Source organism: Taudactylus pleione, unplaced genomic scaffold (assembly GCF_031769625.1).
Source record: "Taudactylus pleione unplaced genomic scaffold, aTauple2 ptg000689l, whole genome shotgun sequence".
NCBI classification, from domain to species: Eukaryota; Metazoa; Chordata; class Amphibia; order Anura; family Myobatrachidae; genus Taudactylus; species Taudactylus pleione.
In genome coordinates, this window is record NW_028285091.1 from 1,676,128 (window position 1) to 1,702,410 (window position 26,283).

The following is a 26,283-nucleotide window of genomic DNA, read 5'->3' on the forward strand; positions in this document are numbered from 1 at the left end:
CGGACCTTCTTAGGGTGACGTATAGCGCCTTTCCCCTTCCCTCCGTGTGCAGGGCATGCGCAGTGCGGAGATTGAGGCCAGCTGCGGCATGATGGGAGTAGGAAGAGCTGGAGGAGTATAATAGTGTTACTTGGCTCCCTGCAGTTACTATAGTACAGTAAGTATCTTCAGGATATTATGCGGCTGAAGTAGCAGCAGATCTATATCCTGCGCATATTTTGAGTCCCTATTAGACGCCATTTTTGACTTCTATGTCCCGATGTGGCTGCCGTATTATCCTGTCTCCCAGAAGATTATATATACTATGTTATATACCAGGATTATTCAACATACGTTGCACCAGCTGCTGTGGAACTACACTTCCCATCATGCCCTGCCACAGTTTTAGCATGCACCAACAGTATAACAGTGGCAGGGCATGCTGGGATGTGTAGTTTCAGCAAAGGGGGCCGGTTGTTGAATATACTACTCTATAGTGGGTGTGTGTATGTATGTGTATATATGTATGTATATATATATATATATATATATATATATTAGTATTTATTATATACCATTATTAGAGTGTCATGAGGGAGGTTTACAAGCCGTTCAGCATTTCATACTTGTAGTGGAATACATTGGAGGTGTAATTAATGTGGTGCTTATTCTCGTTATTAGGTATCTGTCTGTAAATGACCCAGCTGTGAGGAACAAGCCCATGAGAAGGTCACAGACACCCATGCCGGAATATGTACTGTAGAGACAACCGGTCTTAGCCACTGAAAATGGACAAGGGCAAGAACGATGTGATGGAGAGGATATTAAATCTCACCCTGGGTATACTCCAACTGCTGACTGGGGAGGTGAGGTGTTCATGATGTCTCACCGTGATATTTCATTTGTCTCTGGTAATAAACCATTGGTCTGGCTGGGGAAGTGAGGGGTTCTAGATCTCACTGTGATATTTCATTTGTCTCTGGTAATAAACTATTGGTCTGGCTGGTGAAGTGAGGGGTTCTGGATGTTTCGCCATGATATTTAATTTGTCTCTGGTAATAAAACATTGGTCTGACTGAGGAAGTGAGGGATTCTGGGAGTTCACACTGAAATCACTGCTATCTAATAAACCAGGGGCAGGACTGGGGGGATGATGGATTCTGGGAATCCGTATCATAATAAACCATTTCTCTGATGAGATCAATGACCAGTAACACCACTCTGTCCTCGCTCAATAAAACATTGATCTGTAGAATTGAGCTGTGGACATGTTTTCTTCTTTTATATAGACTGTTAAGGTGTGTAGGACAATCTGAACAGTTATTGAAAGCTCCGATGGTATTCTAGATTACTGCGTGTATTAGAACATTTCCGCTTTATGCAGTAACTATTACATTTATTAATTCTTTATTACCAGTTATTTATATGGCGCATATATATTCTGCAGTGCTTTACAGAGAGCATTTGGCCATTCACATCTGTCCCTGCCCCAGTGGAGCTTACAGTCTATATTCCCTACCACATGGACACGCGCACACACACTTGGGTTCTATTTTTGTCACAAGCTAATTAAACAAGATGTAGTTGGCATCCCGACGGTCGAGATGCCGGCGCTTAAAATACCCACGTCGGAATCCCGACCATCTGCATTCTGACGGTAAGTGTTAGACCCTAGGTGGAGGGTTTGGTTAGGTTGCAGGAGGGGAGGGTTAGGACTAAACTATCGGCATATATTTAGATCGTTCCCCTTATCAACCAATCGGATTCCAGGTATCATTTATCTAGTGCAGCGGTTCTCAACTCAAGATTTCCCAGCAGGTCACGTTTGGAGAATTGTGTGGAAGCAGGTGGGATAATTACTGACCCAGCAAGAAACTCACCTGTGCATGATTAAAGAGATCCACAAAACATGACCTGTTGGTGGTACTTGACTAAAGTTGAAGACCACTGATCTAGTATATTGTATAAAATGACAGCTAAAATCTCCTTAGTTACTATACTATGAGTAGCACCTTCACTTGTCCTTTTTAGAAGATTTGATAAATCCCTTGGCGAGTTGGCTAGGCTTAAATTAGAACTATTTTACTGTCATTGCCCTCATTATATTGTACCCTGGGGCTATTCTGATGGTACAATAATCATGATGGGGCAGAGTATTGGTAAATGGGACATAAATACTGCCTTGTCACGTTTTTCCCTTCAAATTACGCTTCTAATAGACGTCACACCATGAAAAAGGTGGTGAACCACAGACCAGGGGAGTTGTCATTAATTTTCTCCTTCAGCTTCAGACCTGCAATCACCTAAATGTAAATATACTGTGCTTTACAGCACATAACAAATGTCTGAGGACATCTCCTCAGCCGTGTCCAAGTTTGAATCCAGTTTGTGACTAATTTATCATGTAGGCTGGTAGATTTGCCAAATCCTTTCCGAATATCATCGTTTGGGTTTTGAACTCTCGTTGATTTTGCTAAGAGATACGCATGAGAAAAACATGTTGAAATAAAGCAGACGCCATCATCCAGTGTTGTTCATCAAGCTATAGATTCCTTCTATCATGAATTGAAGCCATGCTAAATGGGCCTATGGCTCCCAACCCAATTCTTTCATTTAAATGTCGAATCCCTTCCTTCCGACACAGTGTGGGGGCCTGCTTCAGAGGTAGACGCAATAGAAATGTTTGCACAGTGGGCTGATGGCTTTTGTACCGAACGTGCGTCTGAGTCGAGTCAATGGTTGACTGATGGTGACCATAGTGAGTATTTAGAAAAGAGTGATTGATAGTGTACGATTATGGGAGGTAATGGGGTGCCTAGTCAAACGCGGACGTGTCATGACCGTTTTTGTTGGTGCCGCAGCCATTGGCTGCATCTTTGTATGCAGCTTCACTGGCCCCGGTAGCTTACTTCTGACAGACATTCTGAACAGCAATAAGGGTTGTGCAGAAATCCTATGAGCGAACAGTGGTACATTTTTGTACGCAAGTGGCGGATCAAAGGCGCAGCCGGCAGGCGTCTTTGCACACAGTACAGCGGCTGCGGCATTAGCATAACTTCTCAGTACCTCTGTGTACAATGTCGCAGTCGCGAATGCATTAGCCATTCACCTCTGAATCAGGCCCAGAATTCCTAGCACCGTTCCTCTGCAGGCAGTAGTCTTGTCAATTAGGAATCCACTCTATGGGTTTTTCATCGAGTTTAGTGTACTGTTGTTGGAGAATGTCATAGGAAGATAATGATCATAAGTCTTCAATGGTAACGTAATTTGGTTCTAGCCAGTCCAATAAATCCAGACACTAGCTGGGTGTACATTAAACGACCCGGCAACCTTGCCGACGGTCCATGCAACATTGCCGGTACATACTTGAAGATTTAATGAAAAATGGAACGATCACTCGTTTTGTCGTTCATTAATATGCACTGCACCGCATGCGATATTGTGTGATTGGCCGTGCAGTACGGCCAATCACACAACGTCGCTGACAACAGACGGGTGCGTGCAATAGCGTGTGCACTCTAGACAATTTGTCGTACCAATGCGTCTAAAATCGTTAAATCGTCGACTTTATCATCTAGTGCAGGGGTGGGGAACCTTTTTTCTGCTGAGGGCCATTTTGATATATAGAACATTATTTGCGAGCCTGGTGCAGGCTACGTCCCCACCATGTGACATCACATGGGGGCGAGGCCACAATTGCCGGTGATTACAGCAATGCCCGGAACATCCTCAGGATGCTCCGGAGAGCTGTAAGGGCAGTGGTATGACTGTCTGAAGCATCCTAAGGATGCTCCAGGTGGCACTGCTGCATAGATTCTGGCTGCAGTGTGCCATTCTAAGGACCCTGCTAGCCAGATGAGGCTAGCAGAAAAAAGCTCAGAGGGCCAGACCAAATTACTCCGGGGTCCTTATACGGCTCCAGGGCCTGAGGTTCCCCATCCCTGATCTAGTGTGTACTCAAGAATCCAAGTCTGATTGAGTCCTCTGTCCTGACCATCATTCAGGTAGGAAGGCTACAGCATTGTGGTCAGATGGGTGGGTCTTTGGGTGGAGATGCTTGGCTGGTCTCCGAGAGTGTAGGACATGTAAGCCATTGTTCTGTAAATTCACCCTTCACCCTCAAATTGTACCGTTAAATGTAGCGCATTCTATCAAAGCAAAATCTTCCCAATGATGTAACTTTTTGAAGATTGGTTGTCCTCTTTCTTATTTGCTGTAGGAACATTTTTTTGTAGCTCTTTATGGTTGTCTTTTCATCCTTTTCATGACACAGGATTACATACATCATCTTGTGTCGGGAGGATGGAGCTGGATCCAGAGCCCCATCAGGGTGCCTCCACCTCTCTCACTGATGCATGAGAGGGACAATAAGCAGAAGATCCTGGACCTCACCAACAAGATCATTCAGTTGCTGACTGGAGAGGTGACTGCTGGGACTGGGACATTATACAGTAACACCAGGGGATGTGTCTGGGTGATAACTGGAGAGGTGACTGCTGGGAATGGGACATTATACAGTAACACCAGGGGCTGTGTCTGGGTGATGACTGGAGAGGTGACTGCTGGGAATGGGACATTATACAGTAACACCAGGGGATGTGTCTGGGTGATGACTGGAGAGGTGACTGCTGGGAATGGGACATTATACAGTAACACCAGGGGATGTGTCTGGGTGATGACTGTATCATTGTGTGTGTCAGGTTCCTATAAGGTGTCAGGATGTCACTGTCTATCTCTCCATGGAGGAGTGGGAGTATATAGAGGAACACAAGGATCTGTACAAGGATGTCATGACGGAGGATCGCCGGACTCTGCCATCATCGGGTAAGTGAAATTTAGTCAGTGTACACAGGTAGAATACTGTAATCACTGCCATAAGTTTTGCTGAATGTATATCAGATTAAACGAGAGACACTACCATGTACCGAGCAGGAATCAAATACAAAACAATAGAATAGGGGTATAGTGCACAGTACAGTTAATTGCTACTTAATGTCTATTAATACTCCCATAATTCATCACACAATTGATAACACTCCAGTGATCGCAAATACATGTTATAGTGCGTATATTCAGGCCCGCCAAGAGCTGTGGCAGGCCCGGGTAATGGGGTGTGGCCTAATCGTGGGCGGCGTGGCCACACCCCCTTCCCCCCCACCCCCCAAAAAAACAGTTTTGCAGCGCGTGCGCTGGTGAGGGGGGGGCGCTCTGAGCCCCCTCAGCCCGGCTCAAAGCCAGGGGGGCGCGATCAGGGTGATTGCTCCCCCCCACAGGCATAGGAGACTGCTGTGGCGGACCTGGGCCCCTCAGGAAGCCCGGGCCTGGGTAATCTGTACCCACTCCCCCCCCCCTCTCGGCGCCCCTGCGTATATTACCCACAATTGAGGACCTGGGACTCACTTTTTCAAAATGGGAGGGTCCCCGGGGTTGCGTTCTGCTGCTGGCCAATTCCCTGGCTCCTGGGTAGATGATTGTTGTCTACCCTGGCCCAGCGGCAGGGAGGACTATAGCAAGGGGTGGAGCCAGCAGCAGCTAATATGTGAGCACTGGTGTGGACTGCCTCGGCGTGTAGACTGCAGCTTGCCCCCCCCAGTATGAAGACTGCATCCGGCATACAGAAGGCGCCGCGGACCAGGCAAGAAGACACTGCGGCTTGGGGGGGAAAGCAGAGGCTGGTGCGGTGGGGGTTAAGTTATAATGCGCAGCGGTGGCGGAGTTGCAGAGTGACTGTATAGCGCTGTGAGGATGGAGAGTACTGTAGCGCGTCTGGCCCCAATAGTCCCTGGCTTTCTGTCTCTAATCCCTGCCTCATCTCCACATCTAATACCCAGTGGCACCCAGCCCCTTCTCCTGTCCATGCTTACACCTCCTGTCCCCAGCTCCCCTCCACCTATACTCTGATTCTTCCTGTACCCTGCACCCCACCTCCTACTCCTGTACCCTGCACCCCACCTCCTAATCCTGTTTCCTTCTCCCCACCTCCTACTCCTGTACCCTGCACCCCCCTCCTACTCCTGTTTCCTGCACTCCACCTCCTAATCCTGTTCCCTGCACTCCACCTCCTACTCCTGTTCCCTTCTCCCCACCTCCTACTCCTGTTCCCTTCTCCCCACCTCCTACTCCTGTTCCCTTCTCCCCACCTCCTAATCCTGTCCCCGGCTCCCCACCTCCTACTCCTGTCCCTGGCTCCCCACCTCCTACTCCTGTCCCCGGCTCCCCACCTCCTACTCCTGTCCCCGGCTCCCCACCTCCTACTCCTGTCCCCGGCTCCCCACCTCCTACTCCTGTCCCCGGCTCCCCACCTCCTACTCCTGTCCCCGGCTCCCCACCTCCTACTCCTGTCCCCGGCTCCCCACCTCCTACTCCTGTTCCCGGCTCCCCACTTCCTACTCCTGTTCCTGGCACCCCACCTCCTAATCCTGTTCCTAACTCCGCTTCCCACACATCAAGAAGACGAGGAGCCATAAGGACCTGCAGCATCAGCGCAGCCGCCCCCATCCAGCTCACACAAGAAAAAAACACGGAACAGTGTATCACCGCTATGTAAGATTAGTCTAATGCAGAAGATTTCACAAAATCTCCTGGAGAAGGAAGTCCCCATTATCGTCAATGGGTACTGCAGTCTGACCTCTGTGTACAAAACTGATGCTATTGGGGGTATCAGATGGGCATTCTAGGGGTATGTGGGGAAGTGTGGTGGCATGAGGAGAGCTCTAAAGCATAAATTATGATGGGACCCATAAAGAGACCCAGAAGAGTACTTTCAAAAATAGAAGTGTCAATAGTGTATTTTTATCATTTAACTAAATGCAAAGTGAATGAACAGAAGAGAAATCTAAATCAAATCAATATTTGGTGTGACCACCTTTTGCCTTCAATACAGCATCAATTCTTCTAGGTACACTTACACACAGTTTTTGAAGGAACTCGGCAGGGAGGTTGTTCCAAACATCTTGGAGAACTAACCACAGGTCTTCTGTAGATGTAGGCTTGCTCACATCCTTCTGTCTCTTCTTGAAATCCCAGACAGGCTCGATGGTGTTGAGCTCAGGGCTCTGTGGGGGCCATATCATCACTTCCAGGACTCCTTGTTCTTCTTTATGCTTAAGATAGTTCTTAATGATATTGGCTGTATGTTTGGAGTTGTTGTCCTGCTGTAGAGTACATTTGGAGCCAATCAGACGTTTCCCTGATGGTATTACATGATGGATTGATCCTGACCAAATCCCCAACTCCATTTGCTGAAATGCAGCCCCAAACTTACAAGGAACCTCCATCATGCTTCACTGTTGCCTGCAGACACTCATTATTGTACCGCTTTCCAGCCCTTCAGCAAACAAACTGCCGTCTGTTCCAGCCAAATATTTAAAATTTTGTCTCATCAGTCCAGAGCACCTGCTGCCATTTTTGTGCACCCCAGTTCCTATGTTTTCGTGCATAGTTGAGTCGCTTGGCCTTGTTTCCACATCGAAGGTATGGCTTTTTGGTCACAATTCTTCCATGAACTCCACTTCTGGCCAGACTTCTCCGAACAGTAGGTGAGTGTACCTTGGTTCCACTGGTTTCTGCCAGTTCTGAGCTCATGGCACTGCTGGACATCTTCTGATTTTGAAAGGAAGTAAGCATTATGTGTCTTTCATCTGATGCACTAAGATTCCTTGGCCAACCACCGCGTCTACGTTCCTCAAGGTTGCCCGTTTCTTTGTGCTTCTTCAAAAGAGCTCGGACAACACATCTTAAAACCCCAGTCTGCTTTGAGCACAGCAACCAGATACAAGGTAGTGATACTGCATCAGCAAGGTCTCTCCCAGGCAAAGATTTCAGTCTTGCCATGGTGTATGACCTGTGACATGAAACTGTCTTTTACAACCTCACCTTTGTAGCAGAGTTTGGCTGTTCCTCACCCAGTTTTAAGCCTCCTACACAGCTGTTTCTGTTTCAGTTAATGACTGTGTTTCAACCTACTGTACATATGACATTGATGATCATTATCACCTATTTGGTATGATTGGTTAATCATACACCTGACTATAATCCTACAAAATCCCTCACTTTCTACAAGTGTACCTAGAAGAATTGATACTGTTTTGAAGGCAAAGGGTGGTCACACCAATTATTGATTTGATTTAGATTTCTCTTCTGTTCATTCACTATTAACACTTCTAATTTGGAAAGCATTCTTACTTTGCAGCATTTTTTCCACATCTGCCTAAAATATTTGCACAGTACTGTATATACTCAACCTTTGTATATGTAGCCAAACACAGGTTAATAATCTTTTTAACATAATATGTAATTCTCCAGTGAGACCCTCCGTCTTCCAGTGACTGGATCGATCTATATACAATTAGGCACAAATACTGCAGTCCTTTGGTCCTGACGCGAGGCTGAGGGCTATTGTCTGGATCCTGCATATATACTAGAATCTGGGTGTTGGCTGCTGGAAGTTAACCCCATATTATTTACATACTAGGTACCAGTCACTTGGTTTGTACAACATAACATGCCATTCTTATCTCTAAAGCCGTTCATACACGGTGCGATATGCACCGTGCGACGTGATGGGGGATCTGACGTATCGGGCGGTCCCCACTCACGGAGCGATCGAGTGGCTGACCGCCCGAAATGCCGGCACCCCCCCTCCCCCACCCACATGGCGCTGCGTGGGATCGTGCATCACATCCCCAGATCAACCTAACCTGCAATAAGATCTGGGGATGCGATGTACAACCCCACGGGTGCGCGCTCTGTCCGATATCATGCCCATTCAAGGTACGATAGAACATCGATTATCGTACCAATCCGTCAGATCGGCCGCTTTATCGCACAGTGTATGGGCACATTAACACATGCGCACTATGTATGTAGCAAGCGGTACATTATTGTCAGTAACCCAGGCTGGTATAATAATCTTACAATGGGCATTCTTATGGAATGTGGCTCTACACACCATATAAGATACTACCAGCTATCTTCTTAAGCTGGGTCCACACTAAACGATATCTTGATCGATTTGCCAATTCCGACGCATTTGAACGACAAATCGTCCAGTGTGTACCCACTATCACGAGGTGGATGCGCGCTCCCATGGGTCGTCCGTTGCATCCATTCCTCAGCTCTTTTGTACACACAGACAGATCTGAGGATGTTGCTAGCGATGCCATGCTGTCGAATGCAGCATGACCCCTGCTACCCCCCAGCCGTCGCTGCTGGCATCAGCAAGTGTATATGCACTTGCCGATACCGGCACCCCCACTGGGTCCCGTCGCAAACTATGTCGTGCTGGCTACACATCGTCTATGGTGTACCCAGCTTTAGGAGCCCACTGACCATCTAGTGCCAGTGTAGGCCTCTCATTTAATGTCTTGTCTGACCCTAAAGGTTGAGCTGACCATCCTCAATGGGGAACAACACAGTTTCTAAAATTTGTATGCTATGTAGAAATTAAATCATTAATCCCAGGGGTTAAAGTGGGCAGGAACGGGGTGGAACTGAGTTCCGTCACTTCTTATGGTAGGATAAACTATTTCCACCTCCACCAAGCCCCTGCACAGAAGTCCCACAGATACAGAGCCACTCACTGTCTACCTAGGGAGGCTCAATTTCTTTAGAAAAACCAGCATATAGGTAAGGAAAGACTCAAGTGAAGGCAATACATAGCGGTTGCAAAAAAACATTGGGCATCCAAGTGACATGGACTAGTTTGTGGGGACCCCATAAAAAAAACTCAGAGACACGGCAGAAAAATAACACTGATGATAAAAATAAAAAAAAAAGTTCTATAAGTGATCTAACATTGTAGCCTCAGCTGATGGCATAAGTGCCTAATAACTTATTAGAATATTTTTATACTGCAAGAGGAAACCAGAGCACCTGGAATAAGTCTGTACAATTACAGGGAGAACATACAAACGCCACACAAATAGTGATTTAAAATAACATAAATGTGACCATAATATGCTTTTTTCTCCTACAGATTTAGCTAAAGATACTACAACTGAATATCCATGTGCTCCTATCAGTGAGGAAACTGTCTCATTGGAAGAAGGAAACCCCCCTCACACTGACTATTATACACACACAGCTCCTGCACCGTATACATCTAATATTAAGGAGGAATCCGTCTCATGTGGTAAAGAAAGTCCCGCGGGCACTGACATTTCTGCACTCACACAGCTTACACAATGTACATCTGATCGCGAGAATGGAAAATACAACCAGGAGAAGGCAGTAGCTGAAACATCCTTCTGTTGTTCTGAATGCCAGAAATGTTTTATCAGTAAGTCCAGACTTGCTCTACACCAGAAAATCCACGCAGCTGAGAAATCCTATTATTGCGCGGACTGTGGAAAACGTTTCCGCAAAAAGTCGTATCTAGTTGTGCATCAGAAAAGTCATACCGGAGACCAGCCATTTTGTTGTCCTGATTGTGGGAAAGGTTTCAACAAAAAGGCAAATCTAGTTGTACATCAGAGAAGTCACACAGGAGAAAAACCCTATTTATGCCCCGACTGCGGTAAATATTTTGTCTCTAGGTCAAGTCTTGTTCTCCATCAGAGAATTCATACTGGAGAGAAACCATTTTCTTGCTCTGACTGTGGCAAATGTTTTATGCATAAAGCCTATTTTATTGTACACCAGCGGAGTCACACAGGAGAGAAGCCCTATTCCTGTATTGAATGTGGGAAAAGTTTTGCTGGTAACTCGGATCTTATTAGACATCGGAGAATACATAACGGAGATAGACCGTATATTTGCGCTGACTGTGGGAAACGGTTTACTAGAAAATCGCATCTTGATATGCATCAGAGACTTCACCTAGGAGATAAACCACATTCTTGTTCTGAATGTGGGAAATGCTTTACTCAAAGGTCCTATCTTTCTGCACACCAGAGGACTCACACGGGGGAGAAGCCGTACTCTTGCTCTGAATGCGGCAAATACTTTACTCGAAGGTCCTATCTTTCCACACACCAGAGAATTCACACGGGGGATAAACCCTTTTCGTGTGATGAGTGTGGGAAACGTTGTCTCAGTAAATCAAACTTAATTAAACACCAGGTAACTCACAGTGGAGCGAAACCATATTCCTGCTCTGAGTGCAGGAAATGTTTTTTCCAAAAGTCCGATCTCATTGGGCATCAACTAATTCACGACGACGAAAAACCCTACTCGTGCTCCGACTGTGGAAAATGTTTTGCACAAAAGTCCTACCTTGTTTCACATTGGAAGATTCACGCAGAAGAGAAGCCATATTCTTGAGCTGAATGTGGGAAATGTTTTAACATCAATAGAAATTGTGTTACACATCAGAGTATACACACAGGGAAAAGTCGGACCTTGTTAGTCATCAGAGACGTCACACAGACGCAAACCCATACACCTGCCCTTAATGTGGAAAATGTTTTATCAGCAATGCGAATCTGCTTAGTCATCGCAGAGTTCTCAAAAATAATTTATATAAGCATATGGGGCTATTCAATTAAAGTAAAGTAAAGTCTGCGTAAAAAAACCCACAAAATCTAGTTTGCTCGCAGTTTACGTGGAATCGGTGGTTTTCAGTTTGTGAATCCCGATTTCTCGGCATGGGAAAAAGGCTATTTAATTGAATAGCCTTTCCCCGCACTGCAGGGATTGTTGCTGGCAATTAGTCGTGGGGTAAACCCCACGGCTAATTGCTTACTCCTCTATATATTAATACTGGCAGCAGTGTTGTGATTATTAACAGTGCATGTCGATACAGACTTTTTTTTTTTTCTTACAAAAATATCCCCACTATTTTGGGGTAAATATGTGGGGATTTCTTTCAGAACCCTTTGGACAGCACACGTAACGATTCTTTAGCTAAGTTTTTTTCTTAAATTACGTACTTTGTCGAAAAACAATGGCTGAAATTTTGGTCAATTTATTTAATTTTTTTTGTGGCTGGCGCAGGTAATTTTCTTAAACCGCTAAAAAAAATCACTTGCGCCAGCCAGGTGCGATGTTTAAAATGCTAGACGCATCCTTATGGCCCTCCGATATACCAGACCCAAACCATTAAACGCATGTCACAAATCGTTTTTCGTCAAAGTACGCAACTTATGAAATTTTTTTGGCGAAAGTATCATTAGTGGGGCTGTGCAAAGGGATCTGAAAGAAATCCCCACACTTTTACCAAAAAAATAGTGATTTTGCACATTTTTCCCCATTTCTCAAAATGGGAGAAAAGTTTTCTAGAATTTCTAGGTGAAAAACCGTCAATAAATTATCGCAGGTAATTGAATCCGGCCCATTAAGATTTCTCCTGGGAATTTGACAGATCCTGGAGCCGTATCATAACATCGCTCTCCTCCAAATATGCCTCCATAGGCATAAAGCAGATTACACCATCTAAGGACGGCTTAAACCTATGGGGCCAATCTCCAAAATGCTTTGATTTTTAGAGTGTGCTACATAGGGGTGAGAACATAGTCCCCTATGATAATAATGGGGAATGCAGCGCTAATTAGCCTTCTGCAGGAGAGTTATGTGAAATGTCCTGCATTAGGCTGTTAGTACATAGCGGAGATACATAGGAATATTCAGAAACTGCAGTTTGTGTTTAATTTTATGAAAAATGGACTTGATAAATAGTCCCCATAATCTTGCTCTGGAAATAATTAAGAAAATGCTCGAATTTAACTAAACCTCCAAGCGATCCGCACAGGAGATGCCATTTTGTAGCTCTGTTGGAAATATTTTAGTCAGAAATAATAATGTTTTAGGTAACTGTTTGTTAACAAAAAAATGTGTACAGAGTTATCTAACATGTCATCAAATCCCTAATGTGAAAAATGCTGCTTGTCTCCTGAATTCTTGGTTGTTTTTTTTTTTTTCTCCCTGTTTCTGACTAGTGTAGCTGGGTTGAGGTAATTGTTATTTTTTTCATAACTTTGTGTAATATTTCCTACGGTACAATTCTCATTTTCTACATAAGAATGAGGGAGAAATAATATAGAGTTTATTTTAAGAACATTTGTGTTGTTTTGTTTACACTAATCTTGTGTGGGTCTTTTGCGTGAATTTAATATGTCTATCGAGGTGTCTTGTACTGTCATCTACGTTTGTGTTTGTACAGTCAATTAATTAAACCTGTATAATCTAATAACTCTCTCTGGAATATTGTGGAAGGTCATAAAATCATTCTTCTCTTCCAAAGATGGCAATTGAATTACTAGACAATGAAAATGGGGGAATGGTCTGCCTCATTTTCTGGGTGTGCCGAGGGCAGAGTCCGCGTCTTCTGACGCAACTTCACTGACCCTGGCAGCGTGAAAACACCGGCTATCTGACGGTTACTCAGATGACCGATGTTTCTGCCGATGGTCCCGATGGTGCGTCTTCAAATGCAGCGAATCACAAAAGCATGTAGCGGCCATATTTTCACTATAGACACCTCCTTGTGCTTTTATTTATTTTAGTGCAGCTAAACTGTGAACTGCGTCGTCCATCTCTGCATCAGGCTCAATGATTTTAAATTGATACCTGTACTTGTGGTATTATTTAACCCATTAATGACCAGGCTCAGTTTCACATACTTGCAACGGCTGCGGTTTATCGGAAACACATTTTCAGGACATGAGACTGTACAATTAATAGCATACAGTAGTCTATTATGAATGCTGCATGTAGCAGTGGTGGGGCCAGGTGCTGAACAAAATGGCTTCTGGCTCCGAGATTGGACCATAGGTTGTCATCAGTAGGGCCAGTTATGGTGGTGCTCAGGACAGTGCAGCCACTTCAGTGACTACTTCTAAGCGGCTATTTGTAGAAAAGGGATATCTGAAATGTGGCTTCTTTAGTAACACACCATGGGGTTTATTTGTCACCTTAGGGTGACCTGGCTGCATAGGTTGTGACAGCCAAGGCCATTTTGGCAGGCCAGCTCTTGACAGGATTTAAGAAAATCACACAGAGACCAGGAGGTAATTCACTAAAGCTTCTAAAACAGACAAGTGGTAGTGTTTCCCATATCAACCAATCAGATTCTGTCTATCATTTTCTAGAATACCATAGAGTAGAGGTTTCCCAAAGCGGTCCTCGGGCTCCCCAACAGTTCATGTTTTAGAGAGATCCATGGTTGAGCACAGGTGAGTTAAATCAAATTTACCGAGGTACTAATGAACACCTGTGCTTAACTATGGAAAGCGCTAAAACCTGAACTGTTGGGGAGCCTTGAGGACCACATTTGGTCTGCCATAGAGAAATTATAGTTAAAATCTTATTGATTTTGATATTGGCAACACCACTACTTGTCATTTTTAGTAAATCTGCTCCTAGATCTTATCCAATTGGTTTGTTGTATTCAGTGCGGTTTTCCTTTATATCCAAGATGCTGCTTTGGACACAGGAATTGGCAGAAATTTTCAGGTGATATTTTTATGGGCTCTTTGCCAGCATACAGTTCTAGCTATGGTCTGATGCCATATGTACACATGGGAAAGGCAATTAGTCCTTCTACTAACATCCAGGACCGAGATTAGAAGAAGTAAAAATGGTAGTGGTATTGCTTACAAAGAATAACACATATAAATAAGTAATCTAAAGATCGTTCCACACCCTGATATCAAAACAAAGTGGCATGTAGCCCACCCGTGCCAACTTCTGTACCCCGTCAATAATCTTTATCACCTACAGGGTTTGCCCACACTGACTGGCACAGAGAGTATATTAATCTAACCAACGTAGACTCCCTACACTAAATTCTTATCTGGCTACCTGCCAGTCTATGCCATTGCCCACCCCCCATGCCGAGGATGTGGGAAGTATTTTCACACACAATAAAATATCTGATGAGAGGAGATAAAGTTTATATCAATGCACCAGCGGAAATGTAGCTCTTTTGAGTTTAGAAAGATTAAGCTCTTACCAGGCCCATATTCGTACTTCTGCAGGTCTCTGCGAGCTGCATTTATTGAAATGTGCCCTTACTGGCCCTACAAGACCGCACCTCCCCTCCCGCTTACTGCTTCTCATGTCTAAGGGGGCAGAAGTGCCATATACACATCAGTAACCCTGGTTTGCCAGTATACACAAAGCTATAACCCTTGGTTGACCAGTATAGCACTTTAGAATAAATTCCCCTTATTTCACTTGGATGATATCTTCTATTTTTTCCTAAAATTCTCACAGGGTTGTCCTAGATCAGGGGTGGGGAACCTTTTTTTTCTTCCGAGGGCCATTTTCATATACATAACATTATTCACGGGCCTGGTGCAGGCCATGCCCCCTCTGTGTGATGTCACATGGGGGTGTGGCCACAATCACCAGGGAGCTGTAAGGGCAGCAGTGTGACCATCTGAAGCGTCCTAAGAACCCTCCAGGCGGCACTGCTGCATAGATTCTGGCTGCAGGGTACCATTCTAGGCCCCCTGCTAGCCAGATGAGGTTAGCAGAAAAAAGCTGAGAGGGCCAGATCAAATGATTTCCGCAGACCTTATACAGCCCCCGGGCCTGAGGTTCCCCATCCCTATCCTAGATAATCCTCTGTACTTTGGTTGCGCTATAGGTGTAAAGTGATTGAGCTGGGGTGATCCTCTCAGAGTAGGGGGTATATTTACTAAGCAACAGGTTTGAAATTTCAGTGGGATTGCATCCCACCAATTTACTGAGACCAAGATCACCGCAATCCCTCTGACAATCTGCTTTTAGATCTGAGGGTCTGATTCACTATGGATCGCTATCCTGCTTATACAAAAGCAACGCAGTTGCTAAAAATCAGCGTTGACTTGTAAATGTGTGCATTCACCTTGCGATCGTAGCCTGACATAAGAACGCCCACTTCCCTTACATCCATATACTTGGCCAACATACAGAAACAATTGGTAACATCGGACAGTTACTGATGCCCAGCCCTTACTCAGTAATTGCTATGAGACCACAGACTGCGTATGGCATCACTGTGACTAATTTATGCACGCCCCTACAGCGCCGTTGAAACGCACTGGCACGCCTGCATTCGCCCGACCACAACCCACAAACGGCACTTCCTGTCAATCACTCTGCCATGGGTCTGCGTATCCTCTGCGGTCGCAGTGTCTAGTTCGCGCACTGAGATACATGCGCAGTACGCAACAATCAGCCGATTGCGTGCGTATAAGCAACTGCGTTCCTTGCTGAATCAGGCCCTGAGAACGCTGTCCTGATTTTTCCCTACTAAACAAATAGAGACCACAGATTTACTAAACTGCCACAATCCTATTGACCAACCCGCCCCAAAAACTGGCCTGCCTCTGGCCGGCTTGTTTGTAGACCACATAACACAGATCCATAGGACCTCCCCCAATGGGCCTGTAAGTAATACATTGGAGAATGAGATATGAAAGTATCGTTATTTATTAAATTTCTAAAATTCTGGGCCTGATTGAGACAGACGCAGATGTTTATGCGTTTGAGAGATTATTGGTGGTCTGGCGTGCGTCTGATTGCACTGCTCATGCGTCAAGTGAAATGACCAATGACGCTCGCAATGAGAATTTATTTGCAAATTCATGGACAGACCAGGACTGTTTATGGGAGGCAACAGCATATACTTACACATGTCCGCTCTGGTTCAGGTAAGTAGTTTTTTTATTTTGCAAAGACCCTGGATGCTACGGAGACCAGCGCCAGGATGGAGGTGAGTATACCATCTTTTTTTGCAAGCCATTCCACACGGATTCTACATTGGAGAAGAGGACAGAAACATCTGGTAGAAGGTAAGTATGTGTGATAGATGGATGTTTGTAATAAATCTATACTATATACGGTGTGTGTGTGTTGTGTTTTTTTTTTTTTTTTTACACATTTCTTAACAGGTGAACTACAGGTACCAGCGAGCCCTTAATGCCCTGCATGCCGGGACCCGGACCCTATGTAATTTTTTTTTTTTTTTTTTAAGGAAATGTAACCCTTTTTTTTACAGGTCTAACACACAAGCAACCAGCACATATCTCACTGATATGTGCTGGCTGCTAGCTCGGGAGAGATTTGCAGAGAGAAAACACTGCAATCTCAGTGAGTAATCTCATCTTCACTTGCAACTCGGGGGAGTAATCTCATCTTCACTTGCAACTCGGGGGAGATATCTCGATCTGCTTCACCATCGGCCAACTCACTTTCAGGTAAACTCACTTCTTCGTAAATTTGCGAGATGAAAAACGGGAAAATCACCCGAGATTCGGTGATGCAAATCGAGATTAAAAAAAAAATAATTTGACCATTCTCGATTCTTAGTAAATTTACCCCCTAGTCATTATGGCTCTGATACACAGTTGTCGTACGCCAATTTGGGGAGTGCAATTTTTGCACAGCACATGCTTGGAGCCAATCGTACGCAAATATTTTATTATTATCTTATATTTATAAGGCACTGCGAGGGTTCCACAGCGTCGTACACAGTGGTAGAACATAGCAGCATTACAAAGCACAAAGGCCCTCAGACAGAGCAGTTACATATAATGACACGGCTTTACCAATTATACATAATTAAAATCCATAGGTTGCCTACTTACGTAGCAACACAGAGAGAGCAAGGGCCCTGGTTATATTCTACAGGAGCGTTATGTGGACATAAATTATAGAGAAGGAGAGTTATGAGGAGGGATGTTTGTTAGGCTTGACTAAAGAGATTTGGATGGCACATCTCAAGGTTTGGAAGCTGAAGGCATGTGGGTAGGAGCAGCACAAAGAAATCCTGGATTCTGGGGTGGGAGGTGATCAGGGAGGAGGTGGGGCAGCAGTAATTGGAATCGGTTAGGACAGAGGGCCTGATTCAGAGCCGGACGCTCTGACCAGAGCGCTCGCTCTGAATCAGGGCCCTCCTACCTAAAATTGGAGCGGCCTCCTGGCCGCTCGCATAGCTGTGGGTGACCACCCACAGCATATGCGAGTGGCCAAAAAGATGGTCGCGATGGTCAAGAACATCGGGCTGTGGTAGGGTCTCGCTGCCGCAAGCCCATGAGTGCTTTTGGCTCTATCAGAGCCAAAAGCACTCCCACTGACATCACTAGTGATGTCAGTGAGGCCGGACCCAGACGGTAGGCGTTCCCATGGGAACGCCCTTTCTGGGCAGCAACGCCCCCCGGCACGCCCACCAAAGGGGGCGAGCTGTCACTCACCATCGACAGCACGCCCGCTTTGGTGCGAGACTCCGAGCGTCGGCTTCCCCGTCATTCGCCGGGTCTCGCGCATGCGCACGACGGAAGTGCCTCCGTCGTGCGCATGCGCATTTGGGTAACATTGACCCGCTTGCGAGCGTACATCGCTCGCGAGCGGGTCTGAATGAGACCGAGTGTGAGTGGGAATGAGGCTGGGGATGTATGGTGTTGAAGACATGGATGTAGCTATAATGGGTGCAATTGCTATGGGGCCTGGAGGCTTAGGAGGCCGGCTCTCCTGCATCCAGGTCATATAGTTGTCTGCCAATATGAACTGGGCACTATGGTGTGGCATAATGTGAACTAGGACACTACTATGGGGCATAAAATTGACTAGGGCACTACTATATGGCGCAAAATTAGCTATGGGACTACTATGGGGCATAAAATGAACTAGGGCACTACTATAGGGCATAAAATGTTCTAGGGCACTACTATGAGATAAGATTAACTACAGGCCTACTATGGGGACATAAAATTAACTAGGGCACTACTATGGGGCATATAATGAACTAGGGGACTACTATGGGGTATGAAATTAACTAGGGCACTATTATGGGACATAAAAGCAACTAGGGCACTACTATAGGGCATACAATGAACTAGTACACTACTATAGGGCATAAAATAAACTACGGGCAGCAGAGATCGAGTAATGCTAGAGGACAATGAGGCATGCAGCGCATTTAAGGATAGACTAAGGGGGGCAAGGTAGGAGATAGGCAGGCCTGCGAGCAGTAGATTACAGTAATAAAGGTGAGAAATGATTTGGACATGGACAAAGGGTATAATTGGCTTCCAGGATGAGAAAGAGGCTGGTGATGAAAATATTGCAGTGATGGAAGCGTCAAGAGTGGCAGAGTGACGGGATGCAGCAATAGAAAGAGAGGGCAGAGGTGAAGGAACTGCGGGCTATGGAAATTTTGGCATAACCAATAAGCCTGTTCTCAGAAGGATCTTGTGTATCCATACCTCCCAACATTTAATGAATGGCATTCGGGACATCTCCGCGCTGGAGGTGCGCACTCCCGAAAGGGTGTGTGGCGTATATGCACGCCCTGTTTACATCAGTAAGGGGCGTGCCCAGCATCTCCGAGATGCTGGGCTGCACCCGGGCGTCCTCCCGTACTGTGAATAGATGCTGTGCACATGCGCACAGCATCTATTCTCGCTCTGCATAAACGCTGCTCTGCTATGCAGAGCAGCTGTGTATGCTTACCCCAACTTCCCCCCCACCGCGGGACACTGTGGCCCGCGGGTGGGACAGCGGGACAGTCCCCAAAAAACTGGACTATCCCGCTGAATGCAGGACAGTTGGGAGGTATGTGTACCCAGTATACACACTACTAGTAGCACTCTTTCTATACCTTTAGTCGGTGATCTACACTGCCGGCTCCTGGCTGGTGCACGGCCATTCTGATAGACAAATCCTCCTGGAGATGCAGCTTCACCAACACTCTCCTACATCTAGAGCTTGTGAGTTACTGTATACTACATAATTATTGTGCATCATCAATGCAGCCTTTGGATTCACACTGTATTTGTCAGTGGCACCTGGAAAACAGTAGTCCAACGGGATCAGCATCCCTTCATCATCGTATGGAACAAATCAGGTTTGTCATGGCCCTTACCTATGAGACCACGTCTCTTTTTCAGGTGCGCGGGTTATGCCCCTATTTGAAAACTGGAGGGAGGGGGTGCCAATGCTCTTTCTGGCCCAAGGCACCAAAAAGTCTAGTTAAGGCTCTGCCCATGGGTCACTGCTGGAATAAATAGATTTTTATTTACATATAAACTAAAACATAACTGTTAAAACTGACCTTGAGCAATTTCCCACAGAGCTGTGCATTCCTCCTTAGTTCCAGGGACTGGAAAATACTTGGATATCCAGATAATGACAGCTTAAAAAAGAGAAATGGGAGCGAGAAAAAAAAAATAAAACAATAGACAAAAGAATAGTCAGTTAAATATTTACTGTGTTTAGTTATAAAACAAAGGCCCTCATTCAGAGGAGGTCGCAAGAAGCGATCGCTCTCTCTGAATGATGGCGGACGCTACTTTTTTTTAGTGCGGCCTCCTGGTCGCTAGCTAAGCTGTGGGTTACCACCCACAGCTTAGCAACCGACCAGGGTGATGGTCGCGATGGTCGAGACCATCGGGGCTTGCGACGAAACCCTAACCCTCCGCAACCGCAAGCCCCAGGGAGCTTCCTGCTCTGATCGAGCAGAAAGCTCCCCACTGACATCACTGCTGATGTCAGTGCGGCCGCCCACAAAACGGCAAGCGTTCTGTCAGGAACGCCTCCGTTTGTGTAGCCACCCCCCCCGCCCCGCCTACAAAACGGTCCGAGCTGTCGATCAACATCGACAACCGGCCCTCTTGTAGTGAGCTCCGGAGCGAGAGAGTTTCTCGCTACGGGGCTTGTGCCTGCGCAGTGCGGCCGCTGCGCCTGCGCAGGACCAAAACATTGACCCGGTTGCGAGCGCGCAGCGCTTGCGACTGGGTCTCAATGAGGTCCAATGTTCCTTACAAGTTAAGATATTTTCCAAAAGAATGGGTCGTTGTTTATCTCTTTCTTTTAAGAATGTGGCGTCGCCGGCTTTGATAAAGACATTGGAGCCACTGCAGAGTTGAATGCAGTCTGGCTGTAGTTACTCCGCATTGCGTGCATGGGTTAAAATGTGTATAATTAGTAAGACTATTTTTTCTAGAATTTGTGTTTGTGTACAGTAAATCTACCGTTGTACTTTATGTTGTTGCCTGACTTTAGAACCACTAAGGGTACGTGGAACCGTTGCGTGGCACTTAAGATATCTAGGGGCTGGTCAGCAACTGGTGGTCCAAAACCATCTTTCTACCAGAGATTGGCCCTGGTGCAATTGCAACACCTGTAGACATAACACAAAAAATATAACTTGCACCACTATTTAGAAATTACTGAAGGGAATGAGACTGCACCGGCTGGGAAAACAATGAGGATAAACTGGCTGCTTTTCTTTAGCCTTAGGTTCCAGCATTTATAAGTTAAAGGTATGCGAGAGAGACTATCACTGTGCACCGTATTAGACATGCCAGTACTGCCCACAACCATCATGGACACTCTACTATCACGGTTACATGTAACTTCCGCCCGCTTCAATCATGTCCCCTTACGACATTTCCAGTCTACCACTACACTCGTCGTCGCTATTTTTTTTATGTAACGTCCTGGAACGTCACGTCAATCACACCCGTTTCTGTGGTGACCGGGAGCTTCCGCCGTCTCCTGCACATGCGCAGTGTAGAGTGTGAAGCTGCTGCGCTGCCTCCAGGGTGGCGGTCATCATCATCTACATGCAGGAGTCTGTGTGCAGCCAGTCACAGGTAATCACATCGCTGCATACTCAGTACTGATTTATATGTGGGGTTTAACTATTACTCTAACAGCTGACACTCTTAATATTATTGAGTGAAGGAGCACAGCTAGTAGTACATTGTTAAAGTAACCTAAGGACCTCAAGTGGTATCTACATCTCCTAAGGACCTCAAGTGGTATCTACATGGCCATGAACCCCTTACCTGAAGAGCTGGCACTCTAATATTGGAGTGAAAGCGAAGAGTAATTATAACTAATAGCAAAGCCATGTCTCCTGTGGTGTCTGCATGGAGATAATCTTTAAGGATATCGGAGACCATTTAATATTTTTTTTAATATATGTGTAGGTGAATGAGCTGTAATGATTTATCTACAGCTATTTATATAGCACACAGGCATGTTACGCAGCGCTGTACAGAGAGTATTGCAGTCAGTCACATCGTTCCCTGGCATGGCCAATCGGCGGGCCTGCCCTGCATCGGTCTTGATGGGCGAAATCGTTATCGAGGGCCAGCATGGCCCCCACCTTCGCGATGTCGCTCCTGACATCGGCAAGTGTGTGTATGCACTTGCCGATGCCGGGACCTACGGTGGGTCCCGTCGCACGACATGTTGGCTGGGTACACATCGTTATATGTGTATCCAGCTTTAGTTCAATGTTAATCTGGAGCATGGGCTGTTCGGTGTTAAGAAAGGACTGTGCATGCACAGTTAAAAAGTCAACGTATATGATGGTCCGGAGACCAGGTAAGTATGTCGCTGCTTCCATGTCGTGATTTTTCGATTGTGATGTGTTTTTTTTTTTTTTTTTTTAAGTATTGAAGATAGATGGCCATCCCTACCCTCCCCCAATGGTACATTAAGCAGGTGTGGCATATTTTGTTGACATTTATCATGTCGACAGTTGAAATGTAGAGATGCAGTATGTCATTGATGAAATGTTGACAATTTAGAATGTCAACAAAATGTCCCTGGTGGCCTGGTATAGCGGGTCCGACGGCTCTAGAGTTGTATCCCATGTGCGGTGGTGACGTCTGGACGACTTCCAGCGGATCCTGTGGTGCTTCTAGCGGTAAGTATGATTAAATGTAACCCTTTACCTTTCCTCCCGTAGCCTAACCCTAACCATCCCCCTATTGCAGGCCTGGCCAACCTGTGGCGCTCCAGCTGTTGTGAAACTACAAGTCCCAGCATGCCTTGCCACAGTTTTGCTATTAGGGAATACTAAAACTCTGGCAAGGCATGCTGGGACTTGTAGTTTCACAACAGCTGGAGAGCCACAGGTTGGCCAGGCCTGCCCTAGTGTCTAACCAACCTGTCCCGTAGCCCAACCCTAACCCTCCGCTGACTGTCTGTGCAGAATATCAACATTCCAGAAGTTGACATTGCAATCATGTCGACTGTCTGCAGGTGCCAACATGTTCAATGTCGGCATAACTGTCGACATTATGACTACATTTCTTTTAAGCGAGTACCCTTGTTGAAAACACTTCTGCTAGCCTGACAATTTCTAGAGGTTGATCAGAGTCTTGACCTTAAGTCATTGTTGATGATGGCTTACTTCTGATCATATATGTACTTGGGTTTTTAAAAATATAGTTTATTATTATTATTATTATTATTAATAAACAAAGGGAGGTGGTTAAGTACATGATGTAGTATTTGATAACTAGCATTTTACATATCCATTGCATTAATCCAAAATAAAGTTAACACAAAGGAGGTCCGTTTGCAATGGGACATTTTTGACCTGTATTGTTGCTAAATTCACATTTGAACTGTTCTTCACCATTTCTTGTCGTCTGTACCAGTATAAAAATATCATTGATGGACATGCTATCATTAGTAACCCTATTAGATGAAGAGGCACAACATAATATATTATACAGTGTAACAGGAAGGTATCTCGCCATGATAATGGAACATTATTCAGAAAGTTGTTTTTTTATGAGTATATTACAAGGACTTTATCCCACTAAAAATGTTCAGGAAATTATGGAACCCATATGGCTAAAAAGTAAAAAATATTGAGGGCCTCCTTCTGTATGTTCCTAGCGGTTTGATATCTAAGACGATATTGTACTTCAACCTACGATTAGAAATTCACTGGGTTTACAATACAACAATGCCATTAATCTGAGAAAAGGTATTGCTTTTTATTTCAACATTATGGAAAATTATTGGAAACCGTACGTATTGAATAAGTTGTATTCTTTGTCCATTTTGCTTAGTTTCTAATGAATTTTTTTTTTTGGACAGAATGCCATCATGCATTGTGAAGGGCTGTTCCTATTCATGGAAGAAAAAAGATCCAAATATCATTCTTCATTCCTTCCCGAACGATATCGCAATCATCAAATCGTGGTTACTGCAGACGAAACAAGACTTTGGCAACATAGATGACTTTTGTGAAAAAGTCCTGATCGGAAAGAAGACTGACGCGTTTCGCATGTGTTCTCAGCATTTTGCAATGGATTGTTATTACCAACGAGGCATGATAACATCTTTAAAAAAGAATGCTTTACCTACAATATTTCCCGAAAAAGTCAACGGGGGATCAGGGACCTCGAAAATAAAAAGTGGAAAACCACCTACAAAAAAAGTTTGTCTTTCTGCTCCATCCACACAGACATGGGGAGATGTGGACATTAGCGATACCCCCACATCCATAGTAATGGGTCTTCCACTGAGAATCGTCAAAATAGAACCAGATTTTACAGAACCTTCGACCAGCTCCAGTATTCTTCCTCAAGAGAAGCCCTTTTCTCTATCTCCGGAATTCCCTATAGGGAAAAAGAAAATGTTGGAACAGGTCCATTTCTCTCAAAAAGTTTCAAGAAAGAGCTTGGGAGTAGGAAATACTTTCACCATACGAAGAGAAGGCAGGACAGTGGGAACCAACACAGAATATTTCCCAGGACAAAGACATAAGTCAACCCATACAGACCCAAATATCGGTGTAAAACATAGAGAAATACAAACCGAAAAACCAAAAGGTATACAGTGTCTATGTGGGCTGTCAGGTTTACCATCTCTACAGCAAGACGCATCAAACTCCTGCACAGCATCAGACTATGGAACAATATCTACACCATTGGCAGAGACATCTCAAACTGAGCTATTACAGACTCCTGCAAGGTGCAAAACCATCATGGTGCCTCAATGCCAACTGTCAGAACTCCGACAGCCAGATCTAACTTCCTTGTCTGATGGCCATGGTTTTCTAGAAAACTCTGTTTCCAGAAGTCGTCTAGAGGGAGTACCTACGACCATTGGTGGATCCTCTGCTTTGGAGAAAACCGTTCCGATCTGTGTCAAAGAACCAGAATTGTCTCCAGTTCCTGTGCACAATGGTTCTGAATTGGTTTCTCTTCTTGGGCCACTGGTTTCTGATAAAGTTGGTTGCTCTAGTGGAAAACAAGACATCATCTCCTTGCCAGAAGAAGGAGCCAAAAAGGAAAAGTTGGATCCAGAGGACACAAATGTAACTGGAACAGAGATTCCTGAAGCAGCTGGACCTCTGGATCCTTTTTCCGAAAACAAATATATTGTTTTTGATAGCTGCTTGAACAAACTACTCTTGTCTTGTCGATGTTTGGCTGAGGACGACTGTGATGGACGTGTGATCGGTTTTAAAAAGTTTTTCATTGGATCAAGTGTGTCAGTAAATGGAAAGTGCTCTAAAGGACATACGTTTCATATGTGGAATAGTCAACCTTAAAGAGGTTTTCCACTTTTTTTTTTTTTTACTTTTTGTGTGACACTATATACTTGGATATATGGAACACGTTCATATATAAATACATACCTTACAAATAGCATAGTGATCACTAACTGCCCTCATGTACCAGCTCTTTTAGTGTTGCATGTTTTATATCCATATTGTGTATTACCGCAGTTACACCAGAGCATCGGAACGCAGGCATCCAGCCTATTCAGAACGGAAATTGTAGCTTTACTGCAGTTTTTATTTTTGTTGATCATTGGGTTGCCGTACTCTATGGGAAGAATTTAATTAGAAGCGAGGGGATGTAGATCCCGTGATCAGTGCTCGGACCTATGCAATTGCGGACGCTGTAACACCTGCGACTAGCGGATTTCTTGTCACACCCTCCTGAGGTGTAAGCAGAAATCCGCGCTAACTAGTGCTTCGGGGTTAGTCGGGGTGTTACCTCTTGTGTACCTAATGCTGGGTACACACTGGCTGATATGGGTTGATCGATTGATCGCCCAATATATCTGCTAGCCGCCGGCCAGTGTGTACAGACGATATGTCTGTGAACCGCGTCGTTCAGACATATTGCATTGGCTGTGCTGCACATCCGATGGACAGATATGCCTGCAGACATATCTTAGCGTTCCCGCTAGGCTGTTTTAGCGGGGCGCGGCGCCCTGCCCTCCTTCTGGAGGGCAAAAAGCACCCTGCCCTCCAGGAGGAGGGCAAAAAGCGCCCTGCCCTCACAGCCTGCGGGAGCCGTTCTCACCCGCGGGACGCAGTGTCCCGCGGGTGGAGAAACATGCGGTGACCAGGTCACCGCCGGAGAATAGACGCCGGGCGCATGCGCCCGGCATCTATTCTCCCTGTCTGCAGGGCACGCCCCCAAGAGTGACGAAAAGGGGACGCGTCTTATAGACACGCCCCCTTTTCCGATGACCACGCCCCCTTCTCGGTCGCGCGCGCGCCTTGGGCGCGCGTGCATGCCCTCTCTAGCTCCGGCGCCCTGCTTCCCGCCGGAGCTAGAAGGAACACTATATCTGTATATCGGCAAGTGTGTACGGGCGGTCTGCAGA

General features: G+C 45.5%; 3 protein-coding genes across 3 annotated transcripts in view; 2 read left to right on the plus strand and 1 right to left on the minus strand.

Annotated features, from left to right (window-relative positions):
- LOC148477813 (uncharacterized) overlaps positions 1–26,283 on the minus strand; it is a 204,395-nt gene that overhangs the window by 44,569 nt on the left and 133,543 nt on the right. The gene's annotated exons all lie outside the window — the stretch shown is intronic.
- LOC148477815 (uncharacterized) lies at positions 55–12,735 on the plus strand. Its single transcript, XM_088456200.1, has 5 exons — positions 55–157; positions 661–845; positions 4,253–4,402; positions 4,680–4,803; positions 9,956–12,735. The coding sequence occupies exons 2-5, from the start codon at positions 768–770 to the stop codon at positions 11,239–11,241; spliced, it is 1,638 nt and encodes a 545-aa protein (XP_088312326.1). The 5' UTR covers positions 55–157; positions 661–767; the 3' UTR covers positions 11,242–12,735.
- LOC148477816 (uncharacterized) lies at positions 21,373–25,851 on the plus strand. The gene is made up of 2 exons (XM_088456204.1): positions 21,373–21,500; positions 23,752–25,851. The coding sequence occupies exons 1-2, from the start codon at positions 21,409–21,411 to the stop codon at positions 25,211–25,213; spliced, it is 1,554 nt and encodes a 517-aa protein (XP_088312330.1). The 5' UTR covers positions 21,373–21,408; the 3' UTR covers positions 25,214–25,851.

What these genes read in the sequence shown, in the direction of transcription:
- LOC148477815 (XM_088456200.1), top strand. Translation starts at nt 768, where the DNA reads ATGGACAAGGGCAAGAACGATGTGATGGAGAGGATATTAAATCTCACC. An exon ending in TTCAGTTGCTGACTGGAGAG is followed by an intron (nt 4,403 to 4,679) that starts GTGACTGCTGGG and finishes TGTGTGTGTCAG; the next exon opens with GTTCCTATAAGGTGTCAGGA. An exon ending in CCGGACTCTGCCATCATCGG is followed by an intron (nt 4,804 to 9,955) that starts GTAAGTGAAATT and finishes TTTCTCCTACAG; the next exon opens with ATTTAGCTAAAGATACTACA.
- LOC148477816 (XM_088456204.1), top strand. Translation starts at nt 21,409, where the DNA reads ATGCGCAGTGTAGAGTGTGAAGCTGCTGCGCTGCCTCCAGGGTGGCGG. An exon ending in CTGTGTGCAGCCAGTCACAG is followed by an intron (nt 21,501 to 23,751) that starts GTAATCACATCG and finishes TTTTTTGGACAG; the next exon opens with AATGCCATCATGCATTGTGA.